The sequence below is a fragment of the Danio rerio genome, chromosome 4, assembly GCF_049306965.1.
Source record: "Danio rerio strain Tuebingen ecotype United States chromosome 4, GRCz12tu, whole genome shotgun sequence".
Classification (NCBI taxonomy): domain Eukaryota; kingdom Metazoa; phylum Chordata; class Actinopteri; order Cypriniformes; family Danionidae; genus Danio; species Danio rerio.
The window spans coordinates 47,840,362-47,865,334 of record NC_133179.1 but is presented as its reverse complement, the minus strand read 5'-3'; the positions used below and the strand labels follow the sequence as shown (position 1 = coordinate 47,865,334).

Below are 24,973 nucleotides of genomic sequence, written 5' to 3'. Positions count from 1 at the left end.
CACCAAGCTGCTGCACGATAGGCTTGGGCGATATTACGGTATTATGGTATACTGCGGGATCTAAAAATAGCAACGGTGTCAGTTTCAATACCGTTATACCGTCATAAAGTATTAAATATCCTTTATTTAATGCCTAAAAAACGTGTGTGTGGTTGTCATCAAGGGACAGTGTGGAGGAGAGAGATAGAGGAAGAGGGAGGGGGAGAGGGTGAGAGGGAGGGGGAGAGAGGGAGAGGAGACGTGACGTGACGAGTGGCGCTCCAAAGTGTCCTGCAGTTTGGCAGTGTAGACTGAACAGAAGGGAGACGTGGTTAATATGAACGAGAGGTCTGCATTAGAGCTGAAGATCTTTGCAAGAACCCGGCGAGACCCGAAAAAATCCAAATCTTTGCATTAAAATCCATCCCTGCAAAGGTGAAACAAATGATGAAGAAGTAGTAAAAAAAGAGAATTTTGACGGCGGTCAAGCCAGTCAGAAAGAGTGGTTATTCCAGCCGCAGGTATTTCGCGGTCGCGCATACACTGCGTATTACGGTAGAGCCCTAAACCGCAAGCTGACAGGTAAAATGACGAGGCCACTCGCTACCCTGAAACTACTGTCATGGAAAATTAAATGGATGTTCCTGACTGGTATAAGATGAATAAACAATCCTACCCAAAACTTGCAAAATCAGCCAGATCAGAACTCTGCATCTTGGCCTGTAGCAGTAGCAGTGAAACGGTGTTCAGTGCTGCTGGACGCACATGAGCGCAAGACTGCGCTAAAGCCAGTGGATTTAATAATGTTCCTCCACAAACACACGTAGCCTAATCTTGGTGAGTAAAGGGTTTTAAATTATAAATAAATATTAATTAAACCATATAATCATAATGTAGACAGAGTATACAGACTAATGGTGGCATTATTCTTTTAATATTCAGCTTCAATTTAGTTACTGCCAAAATACCCGTCATCATTTAGAGTTTATTTGATTTGTTAAGCAAGATTTCTTTTCATTGGTGTGTTGGCCAATTTAAAGGCTAAGTGCATGTAAACCTATAGAGTGCTGAGATGTTACGATGTTACAGAGGACTTATTTTATTTCTTTGTTCCAACTTTCAAGTGACCTATAGTCTACGTTTGTTACGAATAAATGCTGTTAAAACATATAAATGACTCATTCTTGAAAGAATGCATTAGAGCTGTAAGGGCTCGGGCTTTATAAAGCTGTCAATCAAAATGTACGAGTCGGACTCGGGACCTATCGGGTATAATTTTTATGGCCCGATTACAGCTCTCTGCATTCCCGCTGCAGTACCGCGGGAGCCGGCCAGATTTCTTACGGTGTGGGAGTAAATTTCTGAATAAGTCGCGGGAGAGATGTGTGTGTTTGTGTAAGAGAGAGAGAGAGAGAGGTGCTCTCTCTCTCTCTCTCTCTCTGCACGAGGTGAAAGAGTGGTGTGGGGTGTGAGAGCAACACGCTGAACTGGTTTCAGGCTTAATCTTTTTTGTTTTCTTTTTTTTCTCCCCCCCCCCCCCCCCCCCTTATCCTTTTTTCTTTTGTTTTGGTTTAAACTAATACCAGCGATCCCCTCTATGATAAGGGAAACCATGGCGTTTCTCTCCGGAGAGGGAACACCTGGTTTCTCTATCAAGAATGGATGCAAAGTTTATTCGGACCAAGTTTTTACGGTTGAAGAAGTGCTTTTGACAATGGGAGAAATAGTTGAGCACGAAAATATAGTATCTGCCTCAAGAATGAATAAGGCTGTGGTAGTGTTTCTTAAAGATGAGAAACACGTTAATGATCTCGTGGAAAACGGAATTGTTGTTAACGACACGCTAGTACAAGTAGTGCCCTTGCGTACACCGGCTACTAAAGTAACAATCTCAAACGTGCCTCCATTCATTCCCAATGAGCAAATTCTTAAGAAATTGAATCGTTTTGGTAAGTTTGCGGGTTCTGTCAAAATGGTTCCGTTTGGGTGCAAAAACATGGTTCTAAAACATGTGATGTGCGTTTACTTCAACTCTGAGTGCTGGTGATAATGCTGTAAGCCCGTCTGTTTTGAAGGAAAATACGGCTGTTGATAAGGAAAATGATGGTGTTGGTGGCAATGTTGTTTTAAAAGAGAGATGTTTAGAGTCGGAGGTGATTGCAGAGAATGAAAATAGTGATGAAAATATGGAGGACTGCGATGATAACTGTTCAGAGTTTTCGAAAAATTAAGTGTAGTCAGTCGTTGGATGATGTGTATTCGGTAGAAGAATTGAATGCTTTTTTAGATTCAACTAAAGGGAAAAAGACTGACATAGTTAAGCACTTTCCCGATGGCAATAAATTTATAAAATCGGTGCTGATTGCTCAGAAGAATGTGGGCTATGAGGTACTTTCAAAGCAAAAACGTTTCCGATTGAGTAAGTTTGTAACAACGTTACGCAAAGCTCAAGAAGAACAGGGAAGAGTGTCAAAACGAAAAAAGTAAATCACATGGGAGAGGGATCTATTTTTAATTTTGTTTTACTTACCTGTTATTTCCTGTTTTCCCTTTCTATCTTCCCTGCAATGCAGATTCTTAAAGTAGGATCATTAAACATAAATGGGATGAGGGATGGGAGTAAAAGAGCTTTACTTGTTGAATTTCTTAAACTTAAAGAAACACATGTAACTTTTTTACAAGAAACTCATAGTGATCAAAAGAATGAATCTGAGATTAAGTTATGGTGGGAAGGTAAAACTGTTTTTAGTCATGGTACAAATATCAGCGCAGAGGTAGCTATTTTGTTTTCAAAGTACTTAAATAGAAATATTATATCAGAAGTAGAAATAGAGAAAGGACGTATTATGTTGGTAAAAGCTAAAGTAAACAATCAACTCTTCGAATTTATAAATATCTATGCTCCCAATAAATGCTCAGAAAAATTAGCAGTATTTAAGAAATTAAAAGATTTTTTAAATAATTATACTTTGGAAGGATTTCTAATTGTGGGAGGAGATTGGAATTGCACTCTTAATTTTCTTTTAGATAGAAACAATCAAGAACCACATCCTGCATCGACATCTTTTTTAAAAAGTTTCATAATTCAGAATGATTTGGTAGATGTGTGGCGACACCAAAATGCGAAAATAAAACACTATACATGGACTAAAATAAATCTGGGAATGATTAGTGTAGCAAGACTTGATCGGTTTTATGTAAAGTGTAGTGATAAAAACAGAGTAAGTGGATGCAATATTTTTCCCTTTTTCCATAATTTAATTACAGTCAGTATTGTTTTAACACAATCTAATTTTAAAAGCCCTTATTGGAAATTGAATACTGCTTTATTGAAAAGCCCTTTATTGAAAGTTTTATGAAAAATTTAAATTATTTTGGGAGGAGTGGAGTGGAGAAAAAAGATTTTAAAAATTTATTACAATGGTGGGAGTTAGGAAAGATTCAAATAAAAATTTTCTGTCAACAATATACATGGTTTTCAACAAGAAAAATAAAACAAAAAATTTCGGAAATAGAGCATGAAATCTGTCATATTACGTCTGGCATGATACAGCATTCTGATTCATCTTCAGCAGTCATTTTAAGTAAAAAAAAATCAAGATTTAAAATCATTATTGCAAGTGCGGGCCAAAGGTGCTTTGATAAGATCTCGGTTTATGTCATTGCACGAGATGGATGCTCCTACTTCTTATTTTTTTAATTTAGAAAAAGTGTCAAAAAAACAAAATGAAATGTATTGTTTAAAGACCCCTGAAGGACTAAAGACTTTTGATCCAGAAAAAATGAGAAAGATTGCAGTGGATTTTTATTCAGACTTGTACAAGAAGGAAGAAACTAATATTGAGTGCATGTCACAAATAATGGAAAAAATCCCTACTCTTACTGAAACACAGCGCAAGTTTTTGGACAGTGCTATACCATATCAAGAATTAATGGATGCAGTAAAACAGATGAAGACGAGTCGAGCCCCGGGAATTGATGGACTGTCTATTGATTTTTACAAGTCTATGTGGAATATTATTGGAAATGATTTTTATGAAGTGATTCAAGAATGTTTTAAAGAAAAAAGTCTTCCTACAAGTTGTCAAAGAGCTGTCTTAACACTTTTGCCAAAAAAGGGGGATTTAAGTGATCTTAAAAACTGGAGGCCTGTGTCTGTTTTAACTACTGATTATAAGTTAATGGCCAAAGTGTTGGCTAATAGGTTAAAGACTGTACTTGGTGATTTAATACACCCAGATCAATCCTATTGTATCCCAGATAGAACAATTTATGACAACATTTTCATGGTAAGAGATATTTTAGATTATTCTAAACTAAATGATGTGAATGTTGTTTTTTTGTTTTTAGATCAAGAGAAAGCATTCGATAGAGTGGACCATGGTTTTTTATTTGAAACTATGAGAGCTTTTGGTTTTGGAAATGTTTTTATTTCTTGGATCAAACTTTTATACACAAATGCTTCATGTGTTTTAAAAATAGATGGTAGCTTAAGTAAACCAGTAAGAGTACTTAAAGGCATAAGACAAGGATGCCCTTTATCAGGCCAGCTTTATGCTTTGGCAGTAGAACCATTACTGTGTTTATTAAGAGAAAATTTGTCTGATTTTAAACTTGATGATATATGCAATTCAGTTAAAGTAATAGCTTATGCAGATGACATTGCTGTTTTAGTAAAAAATCAAAAAGATGTTGATGTTGTTAAAAACAGCATCTCTTTATCAGTGGTGGTAAGAGTACAAAAAAATTGTACTCAATTACAAGTACTGTTACATTGCTGAAATTGTACTCAATTACAAGTAAAAGTACTGGTGTTAAAAAGTACTCAAGTAAAAGTACAAATTACTCTTCGTAAAAACTACTCAAATTACAAAATTACAAATTACTTTTTTAGCTTGGCGGTATTGGTGGAATTATCCATAAATGCGGAGCCAGACAAGATCCAGGCAGTAAAACACATTTTACATAACACGTTTAAAGATGCTAAAAACACTTTTAAAACTGTGTAAACAGCATTAATTATAGATTATAATTATAGAGCACCTATAAAGGAAACCCACGCCAACATGGGGAAAACATGCAAACTCCACACAGAAACACCAACTGACTCAGCCAGGGCTTCAACCAACAAACTTTTTGCTTTGAGGCGATAGCAATACCCACTGCGCACCATGATTATTTTACAAAAACAATGTTTTGCTATTTTGAGTATAAAGATAACAGGAATATGCACAAATGCACGACTGTTTATCATTTCAAATAATGCCTCTTTTATCTGTACGATCAATAGATGATTTAATATATAAAAAAAACACTTGCAAATTATGGAGAAACTTTGTTAATTACCTAATTCGCGAACTGAACCGTCAGAAACCACAGAACAACACTGCCTAGTGCCTAAACATATTATTAATAAATTAAATATCACACAAATTAAGTTGTCTTCTTACCATAATGTTTTTTTTTTTTTTCAGATTATAGACTGAAGTCTTGTAAAAAAAAAAGGGTTTCTGCAGATATCATAATGTCAAATTTAAGACTTTTTAAGACTACGTCATATCTTTAATATTGTTCAAGATTTTAAAAATAATAATTTTTCATTATTTTTATAATTTATTATGATTACAAAGTTGGGTGACGGGGTGGGGCAGTGGGTAGCGCTCTCGACTCAAGGCAAAAAGGTCGCTGGTTCAAGCCTTGGCAGGGTCAGTTGGCATTTCTGTGTGGAGTTTGCATGTTCTCCCCGTGTTTGCATGGGTTTGCTCAAGATGCTCCGGTTTTCCCCACAGTCCAAACACATGCATTTTAGGTGAATTAGGTAAGCTAAATTGTCTGTTGTTGTAAATGAGAACGGGTTGCAGCTGGAAGGGCATCCGCTGTGTAAAACATATGCGGGATAAATTGGCGGTTCATTCCGCTGTGGCGACCCCAGATTAATAAAGGAACTAAGCCGAAAAGAAAATTAATGAATGATTATAAAGTTTTATAACTTTTCAAGATTTTTTAAATCAAAGTTTGATGCATCACTCACTTTTGTTTATATCACGGACAGTTCTACCTGTTAAACTTAAATATCAATGACAACAGAACATGGGTTACTCTACAATTATTATTTTTTTTATTCTGGCAAGAATAATAGCAAAAAATTTTTTTTTTTGCCCACTCAACAATTGACACATTATTGTCTGGCTAGTTTCTGTCCTCTACTAATGAGCTGAAAAGGCAATAATGGTCCAACAATCCTGTCCATCATCACCAATAAAGCCTAGAAATTGGGCTTCAGTATACTGTAAGCTGATGGGTTCATATATTATTTTCCAGTTATCAAATACTTAATTTGTTACTTAATTTTTGTTACATTGCTTTAACTTCAAAATGATCCATCAGTGTAAAACCTATAAATGGTGGAAAAACATATTCTGTAATCTTAAAACCACCTGGGTCTCCACTTTTGCCATGGCCTCTTTTTTGTTGTAACAAACTTATCCCCCAGGTTTTTCCAAACTTTAACAAAACACTTCCTTTCCATGGCTGTTGCAATTTCTAGCCAAGAATTATCGGTCATCTGGTTATCTCTTTGTCCACGCATACAGTCGTACTGTTACAGACAAAATCTCTTCAAAGTGATTCAAATTTAACTCAAATCAAGCGCGGCGCCGCGCGAACTGTTCACCCGAAATCATGTCGCGCGCATCCAAAGTGAACCTCCGCAAACACGGCGATGACGTCACATTCGCCGCGCGCACTGAGCTATTGCATGCTGGGCTTATTTGTAGTTTTAATACTGCAAATTACAATAGGACTAGTGAAATAAAGAACTACACCACCACGAAACAAAGCAACAACAAAAAAAATTATTTAAATGAGCATTAGAAGTAGCGTTACAATGTACATCGGAAAAATAAGACATGTGCAAACATATTTCAGATCTAGAACAGCGAATTTGAGACTTTTTAAGGCCTAAAATTTAGATGTTTATATTTTAGACATTTTAAGACCCCACGGAAACCCTGTAAGCCGGATGGCACAGCCGAGGGCAGGTTTCATCCACTTATTTTTGCGCTTTTTGGATATGCACATAAAAACGGTTGATGGAAACGCTATAATGCGCATATATTTTGAAAATGTGTGTGAATGGACAAACCAGCAGGCTAAGCACATTGTAAAACATCTAAAGTGTTGTTTTGGTCATTCTAAACCACCTCAACCATTTCAGTATTATATTATATTAATAATGACCTCCAGAATTGTCAAGAGTTTCTGCACTCCGTGTTTCGCGCCTTCAAACGCCAGCGCGCGTTCACTGCGTGCAGGATTGACTTCTGATGCGCAAGTCACTTAGTAAATGAAGATAATTTATTCATGCAGCTGCTCCTACTGATGCTAATTCTGTTTTTACTTTTGATATTTGTCGCCAGTTAATCAGAAGGTGGCAATTTTGTTCTCTTTGACTTGATGGACAGAAACGCTGCTTTATTTGCAGTCTTTTATGCGATATTCCAGTTTTGGGCATATATTTAATAAGCATTTTAGATGATAACATAGCTATTCACATCAGCACATCTGTCCTCTTTCTTCCCTATGTACCTGTAGGTGAACAGCTCCTCCGGGTGTGGCCATGCATTCATCCTCTGCTATTTCTTCCTCATTTCTTCTGTCTTAAATCTCCATATGTCAATTGATAACTTTGTGACTGTATGATGACGGTCACGTAAATCTGCAGTAGCCTGAACTTGTTTTTCGGTTCAAATAATATACCAGGCTTTTCATTGGTCCGTTAAGATCAGCTTTTTTTATTGGCTACCGAAATGCTGGTCAGTGCGTGGCTGAAATATTAATTTATTGACAGTACTCTGTAACGAATTGTGATTATAAAAGTAACGAAGTAGATTACTCAGCTTAATTTGTACTCAAGTACAAGTAAAATTACAGGCTTAAAATTCTACTCATGAAAGTACAATTACACCAAAAATGTACTTAATTACAGTAACGTGAGTAGTTGTAATTCGTTACTCCCACCACTGCTCTTTATTTGAGAGGGCTTCATCTGCAAAGTTAAATTGGATTAAAACAGAGGCTTTTTGGTGCAATGAAAAAAGTACAATGAGGTTACCTGTTATTCCTGAAAATGGAAAATGGAAAAAACATGGTTTTAAGTATTTAGGTATTTTTTTGGGATCCGAATCGTATCAAAGAAATAATTGTGAAAATGTTAAAGAAAAAGTGTGTAATAGATTATCAAAATGGAATTGGATTTTACCACAACTTTCGTATTGGGGTAGAGTACTGGTTATAAATAACCTTGCTGCATCTGTTCTATGGCATAAATTAATTGTGTTAAATCCACCAGATGGTTTTATTAGAGAAATTCATAGTGTTCATAGATTAGAGCAATTCAAAGTGTTCATAGATTTTTTTCTGGAATGGAAACCATTGGCTAAAAGAGACAATATTGTTTCTACAATTAAATGAGGGTGGTCAAGGCCTCATGGACATTAAGTCCAAAGTAGCTGCTTTCAGATTGCAGACTGCACAAAAACTCCTTTATCAAAAGTCTCTAAACTGGACTGCTATTGCTTGCACCTTATTAAATAGAGTGGGACGGATGAATTTGAACAGACACCTTTTTTTAATGAATTTGAAAGATATTGATTTTAATGGGCTTTCTTCTTTTTATACATCAGTTCTAAATGCATGGCAAATATTTATAGTTAAAAGAGAACTGACCGAAGTAACACAAGAATGGGTACTTGAGGAACCATTAGTTTATAATCCTTTATTGGTTGAGATTTTGAAATCAAAGGCTTGTTCTACAAGATTAATTCAAGCAGGAATATGCAAAATCTGTCATTTAAGAATACAGGATAGTTGGATTTCTGCAGAAAAACTTGCTGTGAAAATCAATGTTCACTCTGTTAGGTTTATTGAAAAATTGTTATATGAGGTTCAAAAATTGTTTCCTGTAGTGCCATTGCAAACAGAAGTAACTAAGACTGCATTTCCCAGGATTAGTGTAAAAGTAAATTTAGAAGATTGGCAGGAGGATGATACTAGATTACTTTCATTTAAAACACCGCAACTTGGTTTCTTTGATGAAATATCTAAAAAGTCTTTCTATTGTCTGTGTGTTAAATTTTTAAATTTAAAATCTTTGAGAGAAATTCCAGAAACCAAATGGGGAAATTTTGTTGAAATTGGTACCACTCCAAAAGGATGTTGGAGGTCATTATATAAAGTACCAATTGAAAAAAGAAGCGGAGATTTACAATGGCGGATCTCTCATTGGATATTGGCAACAAATCGTTATAAGAATCATCTAAATCCGGCACAAGGAGATGAATGTATATTTTGTGGCCTTTCAGAAACAATGGCTCACCTATTTATTGGATGTTCAAGGCTTTTTAGATAGTTTGACATGTTGAGAGACTTGTGTCAGAAATTTGGTTTCATTTTTACTAATAGTCTTTTTATCTTTGGACCAAAATACAATGCTTTAAATAAGAAAAAAAATGTTTTAACAAATTTTCTATTAGCTAAGGCAAAACTGGCAGTATGGTTGACAAGAAAAAATAAAATACTGTTAGACAGCAATACTGATCCTTTGGACTTGTTCAGAATTTTGGTAAAAAGCAGGCTAGTAATGGAGTATAAATATTATGAATTGGTGAATGATGTTGATTCTTTCTTTCTTGTATGGGGTGTTGAAAACATTTTATGTCAACCTAATGAAGAAGGAGGTTGTGATATATTGCTGTAAACTTGGTGGTATTAGTTTTTTATCATTGTTTTATTATTATTTGTGTTATTGTTTTATTTTTGATTATCATTTTTTGTGTGTATTTACATGTTTTTGTAATAAGCTGTAATTGTTTTTAAACTGATACAGTTTTTGAACTGTTGTAATTAAAGAGTTGTTAAAAGTCAAAGTCTCTCTCTCTCTCTCTGCGAGCCTAAAATCGCATAGAAGGTATTCAGTTTCTGAATGGTTTAGGCTCAAGCCAACAGTTTGGTGACGCTGTCTGAGCCTTACGTCATAATTTTTTTATTACGCCGGTAATACCGGATACCAGGGTAAAATATGGAGGCGGTTTGACGGCCTCAAAATTTGGATACCGCCCAAGCCTAGTGCACGATCACCAGTCTTCGCTGTTAAAGGAGTTTGAGAAACACTTTCGCATGTCGAGATGTACATGATACTGTATGTGTGTGTGCTGGCACCCACCGGCTGTTTCACAGGCACATGCAAAGCTTGAAGGTAAACAAACAACGGCTTATCATAAGCATCTTATCGATAATTATTTATACGGTTGGCATTAAAGTGAACATATAAACGTTATGCAACTAATTTCTAGCAGCTAAATGTGTCTGGAAAAATATTCAAAGACTTTTATTCTCATAAACCGCGCGGACGGGAATGCATCTGACTGTTCTGATTGGCTAAAGCAGACGTCTCACGTCAGCACGTTCTAGACGTGCACACGCTCTTTCCGGCAATCTTCCTTCTATAGACCATCTCTGTGCAAAGAAACAAGCTCAGGGCTCCCATTGATTTAGCGTTACTGATGTTATAATATGTTATATTGTTGGAGCAATGTGTTAATAAAGTTATTACTTCCTAATGTTATAATAGCATTGAAATGTTGGAGCAATGTGCTAATAAAGTTCCATATAAGTACACAGTGGATTCACGTTGACCGGTCCGCAGTTAGAAAAAGGTTGTGGACCACTGGTTTAGATAATATTAAGAGTGTCGTGAGACTTTTATATGTTTAGAAGAAACGGCAAACTGAACAAACAGCAGAGCATGTCTAAACTTCACCAGGACACAACAGATATAAATATAAAAATATAAAATATGAATAAATAATTCAGAGGTAATTCATTAAAAAGATCCTTAAAATAAACTGATTCCTTTAACTTTAAGTCACATTTGGGTATATTGGAAAAAGAGAAGCTCTGAAAGTGCAACATTTCATAATAGACTAAGTAAAGCTATTAAATATATTTATAGATAAACATACATTATTAAAGCTATGATTAAAATCACAACCCTGTAAATGTTTTGTTTTTTTCTTCTGTCAATCCACTGAATGGGGCTCCACATCAGGTAACCCAATATGAAACTGTATCTGTTGAGTGGAGAATCATTTACCTCAGTGTGTCCAGTTTACAGTGTTGACTCTTCAGTCCATCAGAGAGAAGCTTCACTCCTGAATCCTGCAGGTCATTGTTACTCACGTCCAGCTCTCTCAGCACACAGTTTGAGGATTGTAGAGCTGAAGACAAACTCTCACAGCACTGAACAGTGAGATTACACATGACCAATCTGAGAAAGAAGAACACAGATTACATTAACAGTGGGATTTTAGTCATTCATCAGATGTAAAAAAACAAACTATGAGGTTAATAATATGATAAAACTATTAGAATTTGTGTCAATTAGAATTATTGACAATTATTATTTAATAAAACTGAATATTAAATTTCATCTAATGTCATCATTAAAAATATCAAATATAAATAAAGATTTAGAGGTAATTAAATAAAATAATCATTAAAATACACTGATTTCCTGTACTGATTAAGAAAAAGAGCAATTTTCATTTGAAAAGCAGCAGTTTGCAGTTTCTCCACTAATGCTCTTAAATTTATCTGGACATTTCCATCTCAATCAAAACACTTTTAATGTTGTTGAGTGGAGAATCATTTACCTCAGTGTGTCCAGTTTACAGTGTTGACTCTTCAGTCCATCAGAGAGAAGCTTCACTCCTGAATCCTGCAGGTCATTGATACTCAGGTCCAGCTCTCTCAGCACACAGTTTGAGGATTGTAGAGCTGAAGACAAACTCTCACAGCACTGAACAGTGAGATAACACATGACCAATCTGAGAAAGAAGAACACAGATTACATTAACAGTGTGATTTCAGTCATTCATCAGATGTAAAAAATCAAACTATAAGGTTAATAATATGACAAAACTATTGGAATTTGTGTCAGTTAGAATTATTGACTATTGTTATTTAATAAAACTGAATATTAAATGTCATCTAATATAATCTTGAATACTTTGAAATGTGAGAAAACTGCTAAATTTGAGTTCAGATTAGAGGACCACGAGACTTTATATATTTATGAACCTGTAAAATGCAAATGATCAGAGCCTGTCAAACCTGCTCCAATAAACCAATTCAAGGATAAACTGTAAATATAATCATTAAAAATATAAATAAAGATTTAGAGGTAATTAATTAAAATAACCATTAAATACACTGATTTACTGAACTGATTAAGAAAAAGAGCAACTTTCATTTGAGAAGCAGCATTTTGCAGTTTCTCCACTAATGCTCTTAAATATATCTGGACATTTCCATCTCAATCAAAACACTTTTAATGTTGTAGAGTGGAGAATCATTTACCTCAGTGTGTCCAGTTTACAGTGTTGACTCTTCAGTCCATCAGAGAGAAGCTTCACTCCTGAATCCTGCAGGTCATTGTTACTCAGGTCCAGCTCTCTCAGCACACAGTTTGAGGATTGTAGAGCTGAAGACAAACTCTCACAGCACTGAACAGTAAGTTTACAGCTCTGTAGTCTGTGTAGAGGACAGTAAAAGACACTGTATTATTGTGTGTGAGTGTGATGTAATTAGGGAAAAGGAAAAGACTCCTTTAAATTTTCAGAGTTGCTTTGATGGTAACATGGAGGAAGATCAAACATTTGTATTTCATTATTACATAAACTTTTTAAAAAGAAGATCTCTGGACCAAAATGAGTCGGCCAGACAGATTTAGTTTTTTTACTATTTCTGTTCTTATATTTCTGATATTTCAAATCCATTCAGATCCTCATATTTGTTAAACAAAGCAAGTCTCTAATATAATATTAACAGACAGAAAATATGACTTTACAAACTGTATTGTAAATAAATCACATCAACATCTTCATATTAGTCAATGATATTCCTGAAATGAATATAAAACTGACTGAATATAACTTTAATTTTAGCATTTATTTGATGGAAATGTTTTTATTTTACCTCAGTGTGTCCAGTTTACAGTGTTGACTCTTCAGTCCATCAGAGAGAAGCTTCACTCCTGAATCCTGCAGGTCATTGTTACTCAGGTCCAGCTCTCTCAGCACACAGTTTGAGGATTGTAGAGCTGAAGACAAACTCTCACAGCACTGAACAGTGAGATTACAGCCCTGTAGCCTGTGTAGAGGAGCAACAAAATCAGCAGTAAGAAATTAGCAGAGTTGTGTTCATGAGTCCAGTCTACAGTGATAAAAACAACACTGAAAATAAACTATATATATATAGTTTGAGCAGTATATATATATATATATATATATATATATATATATATATATATATATATATATATATATATATATATATATACTGCTCAAACAATAAAGGGAACACTAAAATAACACATCCTAGATCTGAATGAATGAAATATTCTTATTAAATACTTTGTTCTTTACACAGTTGAATGTGCTGACAACAAAATCACACAGACATGATCACTGGAAATCAAATGTATTAATCCATGGAGGACTGGATTAGGAGTCACACTCAAAGCTGTAATGAACTGCAGGAATTACTGACACACTCCAGACTAGTGATGCACGTTATATCGGTGCCTATATCGTTATCGGCCGATAAACGCTATTTTTAAGATTATCGTTATCGATCCGATGTCTTAATTAGGCCGATATATTTAAGCCGATAAATTACGTAATTGTACAGACCTGCGTGCCGCGCTCGCGTGGGCGGAACATGTTCAGACTTGTCCAGTGCACTATAATGGATCTCTCCTCACACTGTTTATTCCTTCAAAGTCTGTGCTTTCTTCCCGTGGCATTGCTGTGAGTTAATAACTCAGTAAGTAACCATGTTCTTTATCATTGTAGATATGTTTGATTGAGTTTCATTGTGTATTTTGCTTTAAATCGCCTCAGGAAAAATATTACATGTGTAAACCTTTCCTGCTTTGTCTCTTTGTTGTGTTAAAGATATAAGGGGAGATTCACTTATAATCTCCCCTAATGAGATTATAAGTGATATAATCCGAATAATGTTAGTTTCGGGGTGAACTTTTTTTGTTGCAGCTGGTGAATAAAAGAGGACACATGTAACTTGGTCCAAAATATTTATTACTTTCCGTGTGGTACAACAAATAAGCCACCAAAGAGGGAACATCACAGAAAATGGTCTCAATGCGAAAAAACCGCTCCTCTTTTCTCTCTCCCTCTCCCTCTGCTTCACTCACACCCCAAACTGCAGCCCAGTCCCATTGAAGGACCCGCACATTTTACAACACGTGTAAACATAACGGTTGTTTGTAATCTGATTATTTGTTAATATTAACGCGTTGCTGGTCATGTGTTGTTGATGTAAGATAGTATTCAGTTTGATCTGAATATTCATATTGATTATAACGAGCTCGCGTGAGAGCTGTCACCGCGCGCACACAAATACATACACACACACACACACACACACACACTGTAGCACCGTAGCACGGGGGAGAGAAGAGAGGTGAATCCAGTCAAAGGGGCTCTTAACTAGCCGCTCATTCTGTCTTTATATTCTGCTCTGTGTTTGTCATAATGTCAGCTCAACGCAGGTTTTGTATCAAAATCTGACTCTGATGGCAACTCTGCCTCTACAGTTAAGTAAAACTCTCAGCGGTTTATCATAAACTTTTCATCGATCATTTTCCCGCGATTGACGGCAAGAACGAGCGCAGAAGCGTTGTCTGATTGACAAGCAGCACCTACATGTGACATGTCAAAATAGGATGAATCTGTGCCGCATTTTCTAAACGTACTATCTTTATTTAGCTGTTCGCTTGTACGGTGGCTCTGAACTGTCAAAATACCTCTAAAAAAGGCTTTTTCGGACATGACATATTTGTAGATGTGTACATCACTGTAACATGTTTTATTCATGACCATTTGAGCTGGTTTCAGTCCTTAGCTCTTTTATTTTCATCTTATTTAAATATATTTAAATAATATATCTAAATACCATTTTGTTATTTAAACTATTAATTTTTGCAACAATCAACTTGCATGTTAATTTGCTATGAAGAAAAGGAAATCATTTTTTGCATGCTGATTTATGTGAAATCGTGAATATAGGTCTATAATCACCTTGCAATTTTGAAGTTATAGCTTTTTTTGCTTTGAGTATAGACTGTTCAGTTCATAAGAGCAGTTCAATCTTTTATGAATTTTTATGTATAAAAATATAACATTCATTCATTTTCTTGTCGGCTTAGTTCCTTTATTAATCCGGGGTCGCCATAGCAGAATGAACTGCCAACTTATCCAGCAAGTTTTTACGCAGCGGATGCCCTTCCAGCTGCAACCATCTCTGGGAAAAAAATATATATATATATAACAATTTAAGATATTTATAATTGTCGGCCTATATATATCGGCTATCGGCCCCCAAGTCTGAAGAATTATTGGTTATCGGTATCGGCCAAAAAAATTCATATCGGTGCATCCCTACTCCAGACACATGGACATTTTCAGAACAAGAATATTTATTTCATTTATAATATACTATTTATTTATTTAATCTACATTAAACTAAACTAAACCTGTATTTCTCCATTCATATGACTGTACTGAATTATTGAACAGATTATTAATAACTAATCAGAGAGCATTTTACTGAGCTCAGTGTAAAGTTTAGTGTTTAGGCCTACAGTAAATGTAATATTAGAGGCATGTCTGCGGCGAGACGGCAATACTGTGTCTAAAATTACACTATTTCTCTGATCAGAAAACAAACACAATTATCCAAGAGCAACACTGTGTTAGATTTGAGCAAATACACATCAACAAATGTCCTATTCAGCTGGAGGAGCACAGGGATTTACAGGGATTTGAGTTATTTTCCAGGATAAACTGTAAAGCAAATGAAGTAGATTATTAAATAAGTACAAATGTTGTTTGTGTGAGTAAAAAGTCAAGAAAAGTTTGTTAAATACGTTTAGAAATGCTGAAATAAATGAGCAAATAAGGAAACAGAACACTGCCGCCGCGTCCCCATGCAGTAACATGGTGTATCAGCGATCTCACAGGGGGACGATACGCCCAGCTAAAGGTTTTCTGTTAAAGGGCCATGAAACCCCCTCGTTTCAGCAGGGTGTTTTCACACCTCTTCTTTGGAAAAAGTCAGAAAAGTGGGGGTGTCCAGCTCTGTTTAGGGGGGAGTGTCGGAGAAACTAAAGTGGGAGGGTGTGGGAGTGTCTATTTGGGCACGCGCGAGTTTCAGTCAAAATACACAGGAGAAAGGGATGGTGTTTAACCTACATGGACATCTGTAGTCGAATTATTTGCCAAATTATTAAATGTCGGACTTTAACTGCAGTTCGGCTCTTTCATTCAGGGAATTCATTCATGCCCCTCGCGACAAATGAGATATTTGATTCGAGGAACTGCTCTAAGCGTGTATTTTTCATGCAATGTTTGATACCGCACGGCGAATGAGAGAAAAAAAACTCCGCATTTCCCGTAAAACTTAGATGCACACAGCAGGTAGCGTCAGAAAGCCGCGTGTGTTATTCCGGTCACAAAATGCGGTGCTAACATGTTTGCACTCAATGCAATAGTTAACTTATTTGATACGAACAAACTGAATATACAAAGAGCACTGGTCGCTCACTTACCAAATCTGTAGAGACAGGACAATCACCAGCAACTAGAGCCGCGTCTTTATGAAGAGAAGACTACATCCGGAATCCGGATTTCAGCGTTTGCAGATGAGAACAGCTCTCAGGTAAACAATAATCCCCCTTAGACACGTAAATTATTGTTGTCGAGCGTCGCGTACACTGTAATCCACACGTGATCCAGATAAGCTCTCACAGAGAGAAAATGAAAACGAAACTTAATGGCAGCAAACTGTAAAAGCAACACTTCACGCTTGTTTTGCCAACACAACGTGGCGTCTCTGTGGTGTAAAGACGGTGACACTAATGAATATTAATGAAGTTGCACAATAGAGCGCGCTGATTGGTTTGAACCAAGTCTTACTCATGCATTAATGCATCACACTGTAAGACGTAATAAGGCACACTCTGGCACAGACGCCCAGTCTGCACGCTGGAATACACGCTATTATGTCATGGCCGTGACGCAGCTTCAAAAATTCGTTTCAAACAGGAAGTACGAATTTGCTTGAAATAACGCAAAAACAACCAATTTACACTTTTTAGTGAAATATAGGTGTCCTAATAGTGTTTTTAGCAGTGTGGGACACATATACGACTGTCAACAGCTCAAAAAATGTGTTTTGGTGTTTCGTGACCCTTTAAAGCAGGGCGGTGATTCACTAAACTGATCTGAGTCTTCAGTGCAGACTGATGTGTGTCTTCTGTGATCAATCAATGAATACTCACAGAGCTCTTCTGCAGTTTCTCACAGCTGCTGTCAGTCTCCGTCTTCCCTCAGCTGATGTATTGAATTTATTAAAGTCTAACTCATCCAGCGGCTCCTCTGACATCTCAATCATGTAGGAGATTGTTGAGCAGTGAGCAGGAGAGAGTTCCTCCTCTGAGTGTTTGTCTGATTTCACAAACTCCTGAATCTCTCTGGCCAGAGTCTGATCTTTCACCTCCAGCAGACAGAGGAACAGATTGATGGATCTTTCAGCTGAGAGATGTTTATCTGTCTTGATCTTGTCTTTAATGTACTGTGTAATTCTCCTGATGCTCTCTGAGCTCTCCCCTGTGTGTGTCAGCAGATCCTGGAAGAGTCTCTGATTGGACTCCAATGAGACGCCCAGCAGGAACCGCAGGAACAGATCCAGATGACCATTACTACTCCTGACAGCTTTATCTACTGCTGTACTGAGCAGATCACACAGAGAGTTCTCAGAGCTGGACTGTAGATATTGATTATATAAATATTCTCTGTCATAAATCCCCCTCAGCGGTTTTCTCTTCTTTGTTAAATGGCAGTAAAACACAAAGAAAGCAGCCAGAAACTCCTGAAAGCTGAGATGGATGAAGCTGTAGACTTTCCTCTGATAAATCACAGATTCCTCCTTGAAGATCTCAGTGCAGATCCCAGAATACACCGAGGCGTCAGTGACGTCTATGCCGCTCTCAATCAGGTCCTCCTCATAGAACATCACATTGCCCTTCATCAGCTGTCTGAAAGCCACTTCAGCAAGTTTGAGGATCTCTCCTCTGTTGGACTGCAGGAGTTTCTCTGGATCTCTCTCTTCATACTTCTGCTTCCTCATGTTGATCTGAATCAGCAGGAAGTGGATGTACATCTCAGTCAGAGTTTGAGGGATTTCTGCACTCACATCTTCTTCCAGGAGCTTCTGAAGCACAGTGGAGGAGATCCAGCAGAAGACGGGTATGTGGCACATGATCTGGAGGCTTCTTGCTCTTCTGATGTGGGAGATGATTCTGCTGGCTTGATGCTTGTCGCTGATTCTCTTCCTGAAATATTCCTCCTTCTGAGGCTCAGTGAATCCCTGAATTTCTGTCAGACGCTTGATGTATCTGGAGGGGATCTGATGGGCTGCTGCAGGTCTGGAGGTGATCCAGATGAGAGCTGAGGGAAGCAGATCTCCTTTCAGGAGGCTCCGCATCAACACAGCCACTGATGAAGATTCAGTCACAGCACAAACTTTCTCCTCATCTGAAAAGTTGAGTGTGATTCTGCTTTCATCCAGACCATCAAAGATGAACACAACTCTACACTGCTCATAAATCTTGGGCTCCAGATCTTCAAGTTCAGGATGAAAGTCCAGCAGAAGTCTGTGAAGACTGTACTGATGATCTCTGATCAAGTTCAGCTCTCGAAATGGAAGCACAAACATGAAATCTACATCCTGATTGTCTTTTCCCTCGGCCCAGTCCAGAATGAACTTCTGCACAGAGATGGTTTTCCCGATTCCAGCGATGCCTTTAGTGAGAACAGTCTTGATCTTGGCTTTCTCCTGCTTGATCTTCTCCTCATGTCCTGCTCCAGCTGAGGCTTTAAACATGTCATTGCAGTAGACTGGAGTGTGTTGTGAGGGTTTTGTTCTGGCTCTTTTCTCCATCTGTAAAACCTCATGTTCTTCATTCACTCCTTCACTCTCTCCTTCTATGATGTAGAGCTGTGTGTAGATCCTGTTCAGGAGGGTTTGAGTCTCTCCATGGTTAATTCCCTCAAATAATCTCTCATACTTGTTCTTCATGCTGGTTTTGTGCTGCTCTTTGACTGTCTGAAGTTCATCATGTTCTGGTTGGAGTGAATCCTGCAGCAGGTCTCCAGTCTGATCATCTCTAGCCACACTGCAGAAACAACAACAACAACACAAAGAATCAATGAGTGCCAGTGTAAAGATCCTCTAGTGAAGCCATGTGTGTTTTCTCTGAACCAGCTGAGACACAATACACGGATTTAATCAGATTTAAGTTAAACACCACACACTGATCACATTAAACACCACACACTGATCGCTTTAAACACCAAACACTGATCCCTTTAAACACCACACACTGATCACTTTAAACACCACACACTGATCACAGTAAACACCACACACTGATCACTTTAAACACCACACACTGATCACTTTAAACACCACACACTAACCACTTTAAACACCACACACTGATCACTGTAAACACCACACACTGATCACTTTAAACACCACACACTGATCACTTTAAACACCACACACTGATCACTTTAAACACCACACACTGATCACTTTAAACACCACACACTAACCACTTTAAACACCACACACTGATCACACTGATCACTGTAAACACCACACACTTATCACTTTAAACACCACACACTGATCACTTTAAACACCACACACTGATCACTTTAAACACCACACACTAACCACTTTAAACACCACACACTGATCACACTGATCACTTTAAACATCACACACTGATCACTGTAAACACTGCACACTGACCACATTAAACACCACACACTGATCACTGTAAACAGCACACACTGATCACTTTAAACACCACACACTGATCACTTTAAACATCACACACTGATCACTGTAAACACTGCACACTGACCACTTTAAACACCACACACTGATCACTGTAAACACCACACACTGATTACTTTAAACACCACACACTGATCACTTTAAACACCACACACTAATCACTTTAAACATCACACACTGATCACTTTAAACATCACACACTGATCACTGTAAACACTGCACATTGACCACATTAAACACCACACACTGATCACTGTAAACAGCACACACTGATCACTTTAAACACCACACACTGATCACTTTAAACATCACACACTGATCACTGTAAACACTGCACACTGACCACTTTAAACACCACACACTGATCACTGTAAACACCACACACTGATTACTTTAAACACTGCACACTGATCACTTTAAACACCACACACTGATCACTTTAAACACCAAACACTGATCTCTTTAAACACCACACACTGATCACTTTAAACACCAAACACTGATCACTTTAAACACCACACACTGATCACTGTAAATGCCACACACTGATCACTTTAAACACCAAACACTGATCACACTGATCACTTTAAACACCACACACTAACCACTTTAAACACCACACACTGATCACTGTAAACACCACACACTGATCACTTTAAACACCACACACTGATCACTTTAAACACCACACACTGATCACTTTAAACACCACACACTGATCACACTGATCACTGTAAACACCACACACTGATCACTTTAAACACCAAACACTGATCACACTGATCACTTTAAACACCACACACTAACCACTTTAAACACCACACACTGATCACTTTAAACACCACACACTGATCACTTTAAACACCACACACTGATCACTTTAAACACCACACACTGATCACTTTAAACACCACACACTGATCACTTTAAACACCACACACAGATCACTTTAAACACCGCACACTGATTACTTTAAACACTACACACTGATTACTTTAAACACCGCACACTGACCACTTTAAACACCACACACTGATCACTGTAAACACCACACACTGATCACTTTAAACACCACACACTGATCACTTTAAACATCACACACTGATCACTTTAAACACCACACACTGATCACTTTAAACACCACACACTAACCACTGTAAACACCACACACTGATCACTGTAAACACCACACACTGATCACTTTAAACACCACACACTGATCACTGTAAACACCGCACACTGACCACTTTAAACACCACACACTGATCACTGTAAACACCACACACTGATCACTTTAAACACCACACACTGATCACTTTAAACACCACACACTGATCACTTTAAACACCACACACTGATCACACTGATCACTGTAAACACCACACACTGATCACTTTAAACACCAAACACTGATCACACTGATCACTTTAAACACCACACACTAACCACTTTAAACACCACACACTGATCACTTTAAACACCACACACTAACCACTTTAAACACCACACACTGATCACTTTAAACACCACACACTGATCACTTTAAACACCACACACTGATCACTTTAAACACCACACACTGATCACTTTAAACACCACACACAGATCACTTTAAACACTGCACACTGATTACTTTAAACACTACACACTGATTACTTTAAACACCACACACTGATCACTTTAAACATCACACACTGATCACTGTAAACACCACACACTGATCACTTTAAACACCACACACTGATCACTTTAAACATCACACACTGATCACTTTAAACACCACACACTGATCACTTTAAACACCACACACTAACCACTGTAAACACCACACACTGATCACTGTAAACACCACACACTGATCACTTTAAACACCACACACTGATCACTGTAAACACCGCACACTGACCACTTTAAACACCACACACTGATCACTGTAAACACCACACACTGATCACTTTAAACACCGCACACTGATTACTTTAAACACCACACACTGATCACTTTAAACATCACACACTGACCACTGTGAACACTGCACATTGACCACTTTAAACACCACACACTGATCACTGTAAACACCACACACTGATCACTGTAAACACCACACACTGATCACTGTAAACACCACACACTGATCACTTTAAACACCACACACTGATCACTTTAAACACCACACACTGATCACTTTAAACACCACACACTGATCACAGTAAACACCACACACTGATCACTGTAAACACCACACACTGATCACTGTAAACACCACACACTGATCACTTTAAACACCACACACTGATCACTGTAAACACCACACACTGATCACTTTAAACACCACACACTGATCACTGTAAACACCACACACTGATCACTGTAAACACCACACACTGATCACACATCTACAGTTCAAAATGCTGTAATCATTTAACAGTGTTTGTCATTTAATAAATGCAGCACTTCAATAATTTATCTTCATTTATTCACAATGATGCTGGATGCTCACTAAAGACATTTGAGATATTTTAAGATAAAAAATGTGATGGAGCACAAGCATGAGGACTAAAGCTCCTAGATGACCTGTTCAGCTGCTGTAGTGTGTAACGTGGTAATGTTGTTTCTTTTACTGTATAATTTTCTGTTCTCGTGTTCCTCTGAATCTTGTATTCTGCTGTCTGTAGTTCTGAGGGTTGTTGTGATCTTATGCTTGTTAAATGTTTTACCATCAATAAGAAAATAATGATTCTCTGTCATCTCTGCTGTCTAAATCTGTCTGACTGAATATAGTTTTTAATTCACATGATAATCTCCAGATCATACGTGTTTTCTCTCAGGGTTCAGGATTTCAGTAACAGCGCTGTAACATTGATGCACTTTATTAAGACAATAATAAAGAGAAGATCTAAATACAGTTTCATCCTAAATCAATATCTCTCTCGCCCATAATTATTTATCAGATGAAATGTGTCAAGGCTCGACAATAAGGGCTGCCCAATGGCCCGGGGCCAGCATGCGAGACACTCTGGACAGTATACATAATAGTTACTGACCCGATCAGGCCAGTGCTGCCTTGTCACTAAAGTTTAATTTGGCTGAGACTGTTTGTCAATTGTGTGCAAATACAGGGTGCTTTCACGCTCAGGTCTGCGTCAAAAAAATTTGTTCGAGATCGCCAGGATGAGACGGTCTCGGTTCAATTGAGCGGATCGATTGTAGTGAGAAAACAAAACGATCCAACATAGTAACAAACCAGGCTGTATCACAGTGTATTATGAATGTGTAATATTAATTTAGGAAAGTTGACCAAAATTAATCTTATAATATGGTGTATTAATCCTGTTGTTTTGTTCATTTCTGTACTGACACTTTGACAAAAAGATCCACATTCATCTGCTTCATGATCTGACTGCAGTCAGGCTAATGTGATTATTATGTTGATGCATCAAGCAAGAACAAGTAGTGAAATGCATTTTAGAACTGGGTTTACAAATAAAAGAAAAATACTAAATATTGATAGTTTAGTATTAGTATTAGGCATTTTCAACTAAACCACACATTAAACAATTCACTTGAATTAATCTAATCAGTGTTGTATTTAAATTAAATCTACTTATTTAATTAAACATATCGTCTGTAAAGGTTACATTCATGGAGCTCACCTAAGTCACTGTCATTAGTTGTCATAACATTATTATTATTATTTTCAAATCAATTTAAGGTAATATATGCACATTTCAGAGGCTGTGCATTTTATGGCAGGGGTGCAACTTTTGGCATAACACCACTTCATCTATTATTTCTCTCTATATTGTAAGCCTGTAATGCATAATTCTAGCCCACATTTTGTAATAGATTAATTAATTCAATAGACAGATTTTTACAAAACTTGACAACTGAAATGAGGCCATGTATGAGAAAGTCTGACTGCTCTGATTTATATTTGGTGACGATGTCTGTGGGTGTCAAAATTAAAGTGCACATTTTTGCTTACAATATACATGTAGATTTTTTTCCAAGTTTAGTTTCATCAATTGTAAACAAATCATTTTTAAATTGTCAGTTGTATTTAAAGAAAGGTTTTGCTGAACAAAGTGTGAGTGTACAATTATGTTTGGCTTTTGACACTAAGAAATAGCTATTTACTTATTTTTTTGGGTGGGGCCAGTGAACATTTCGGCAGGGCAAGTACAAATCTGAACCACTGACCCGATCGGCCACTAGAAAAAAATCCTTAGCCTTGAACCCTGTGTGGTGTGTTTGTCTCACAGAACTTGTTCATTTATCTTGTCTAAAATCTTTCTTTTTATCACAAACCTTTTGCTGACTATTGTAAAAGCCTGTAAACTCACTCTACTAACTAACAGTTTGAGTATTAATACTTTAGTCACTTAATACTACTTCAGTACTTCACTAAAATGTCTTGACTGGACTGTGGGAATAAAGTGTAATAATGTCTGATCTTCTAGAAACACAGGATCATATAAATGCTGCAGTGTAATCATGTGTGTGTAGAGATGATCTACCTGAAAGCAGGTCCTGTGTTTTCACTCTTAAATGTCATTGGTTGACCCATAGACGCGTCACTCTTCATAGACACACAGCTGGGCTCTGCTTCTGCTCTCTTCTGATGAACTGAACTAAAACAGAGAAGATTAAAGTTGAGCGCTGCACACACTGCACAAACCTGATATTAATCATTCTTCATTTACAAAAACACTTAAATTAATTTCCTTTATATTTGAACAGAAACTGTCTGAATGTGGAAAATATCAGCAAACACAGATCAAGGCTCATTTCTAGTAGAGAAAGCCCAACAGAAATGCAGCTCTATTAGAGCAGATTAGAGCTGAAACTAATCATCAAATCACTGAATGAAGTCCACAGTGTAGGTGTGGGAGGAGCTTAATCATGCAGGCGTGTCAATCATCATCACATGACTATATAAGCAGCAGTATAAACTGCACTGTGTCAGCTGACTGTTATTCCCGCCTCC

The 24,973-nt window shown here is 37.2% G+C and overlaps 2 protein-coding genes across 2 annotated transcripts in view; one reads left to right on the top strand and one right to left on the bottom strand.

The window, feature by feature from the left end:
• Positions 1 to 24,973, top strand: part of LOC101887036 (uncharacterized) — a 491,406-nt gene that overhangs the window by 33,171 nt on the left and 433,262 nt on the right. The gene's annotated exons all lie outside the window — the stretch shown is intronic.
• The window catches only part of LOC110437840 (uncharacterized), a 37,518-nt gene that overhangs the window by 9,395 nt on the left and 3,150 nt on the right, over positions 1 to 24,973 (bottom strand). Inside the window, exons 4-9 of the mRNA XM_073947355.1 lie at positions 24,504 to 24,617; positions 17,399 to 19,294; positions 13,015 to 13,188; positions 12,397 to 12,570; positions 11,691 to 11,864; positions 11,132 to 11,305 (exon numbers count right to left, since the gene is read on the bottom strand). Coding sequence (XP_073803456.1) covers positions 11,132 to 11,305; positions 11,691 to 11,864; positions 12,397 to 12,570; positions 13,015 to 13,188; positions 17,399 to 19,294; positions 24,504 to 24,617 — 2,706 coding nt within the window. The remainder of the gene's footprint in view (positions 1 to 11,131; positions 11,306 to 11,690; positions 11,865 to 12,396; positions 12,571 to 13,014; positions 13,189 to 17,398; positions 19,295 to 24,503; positions 24,618 to 24,973) is intronic.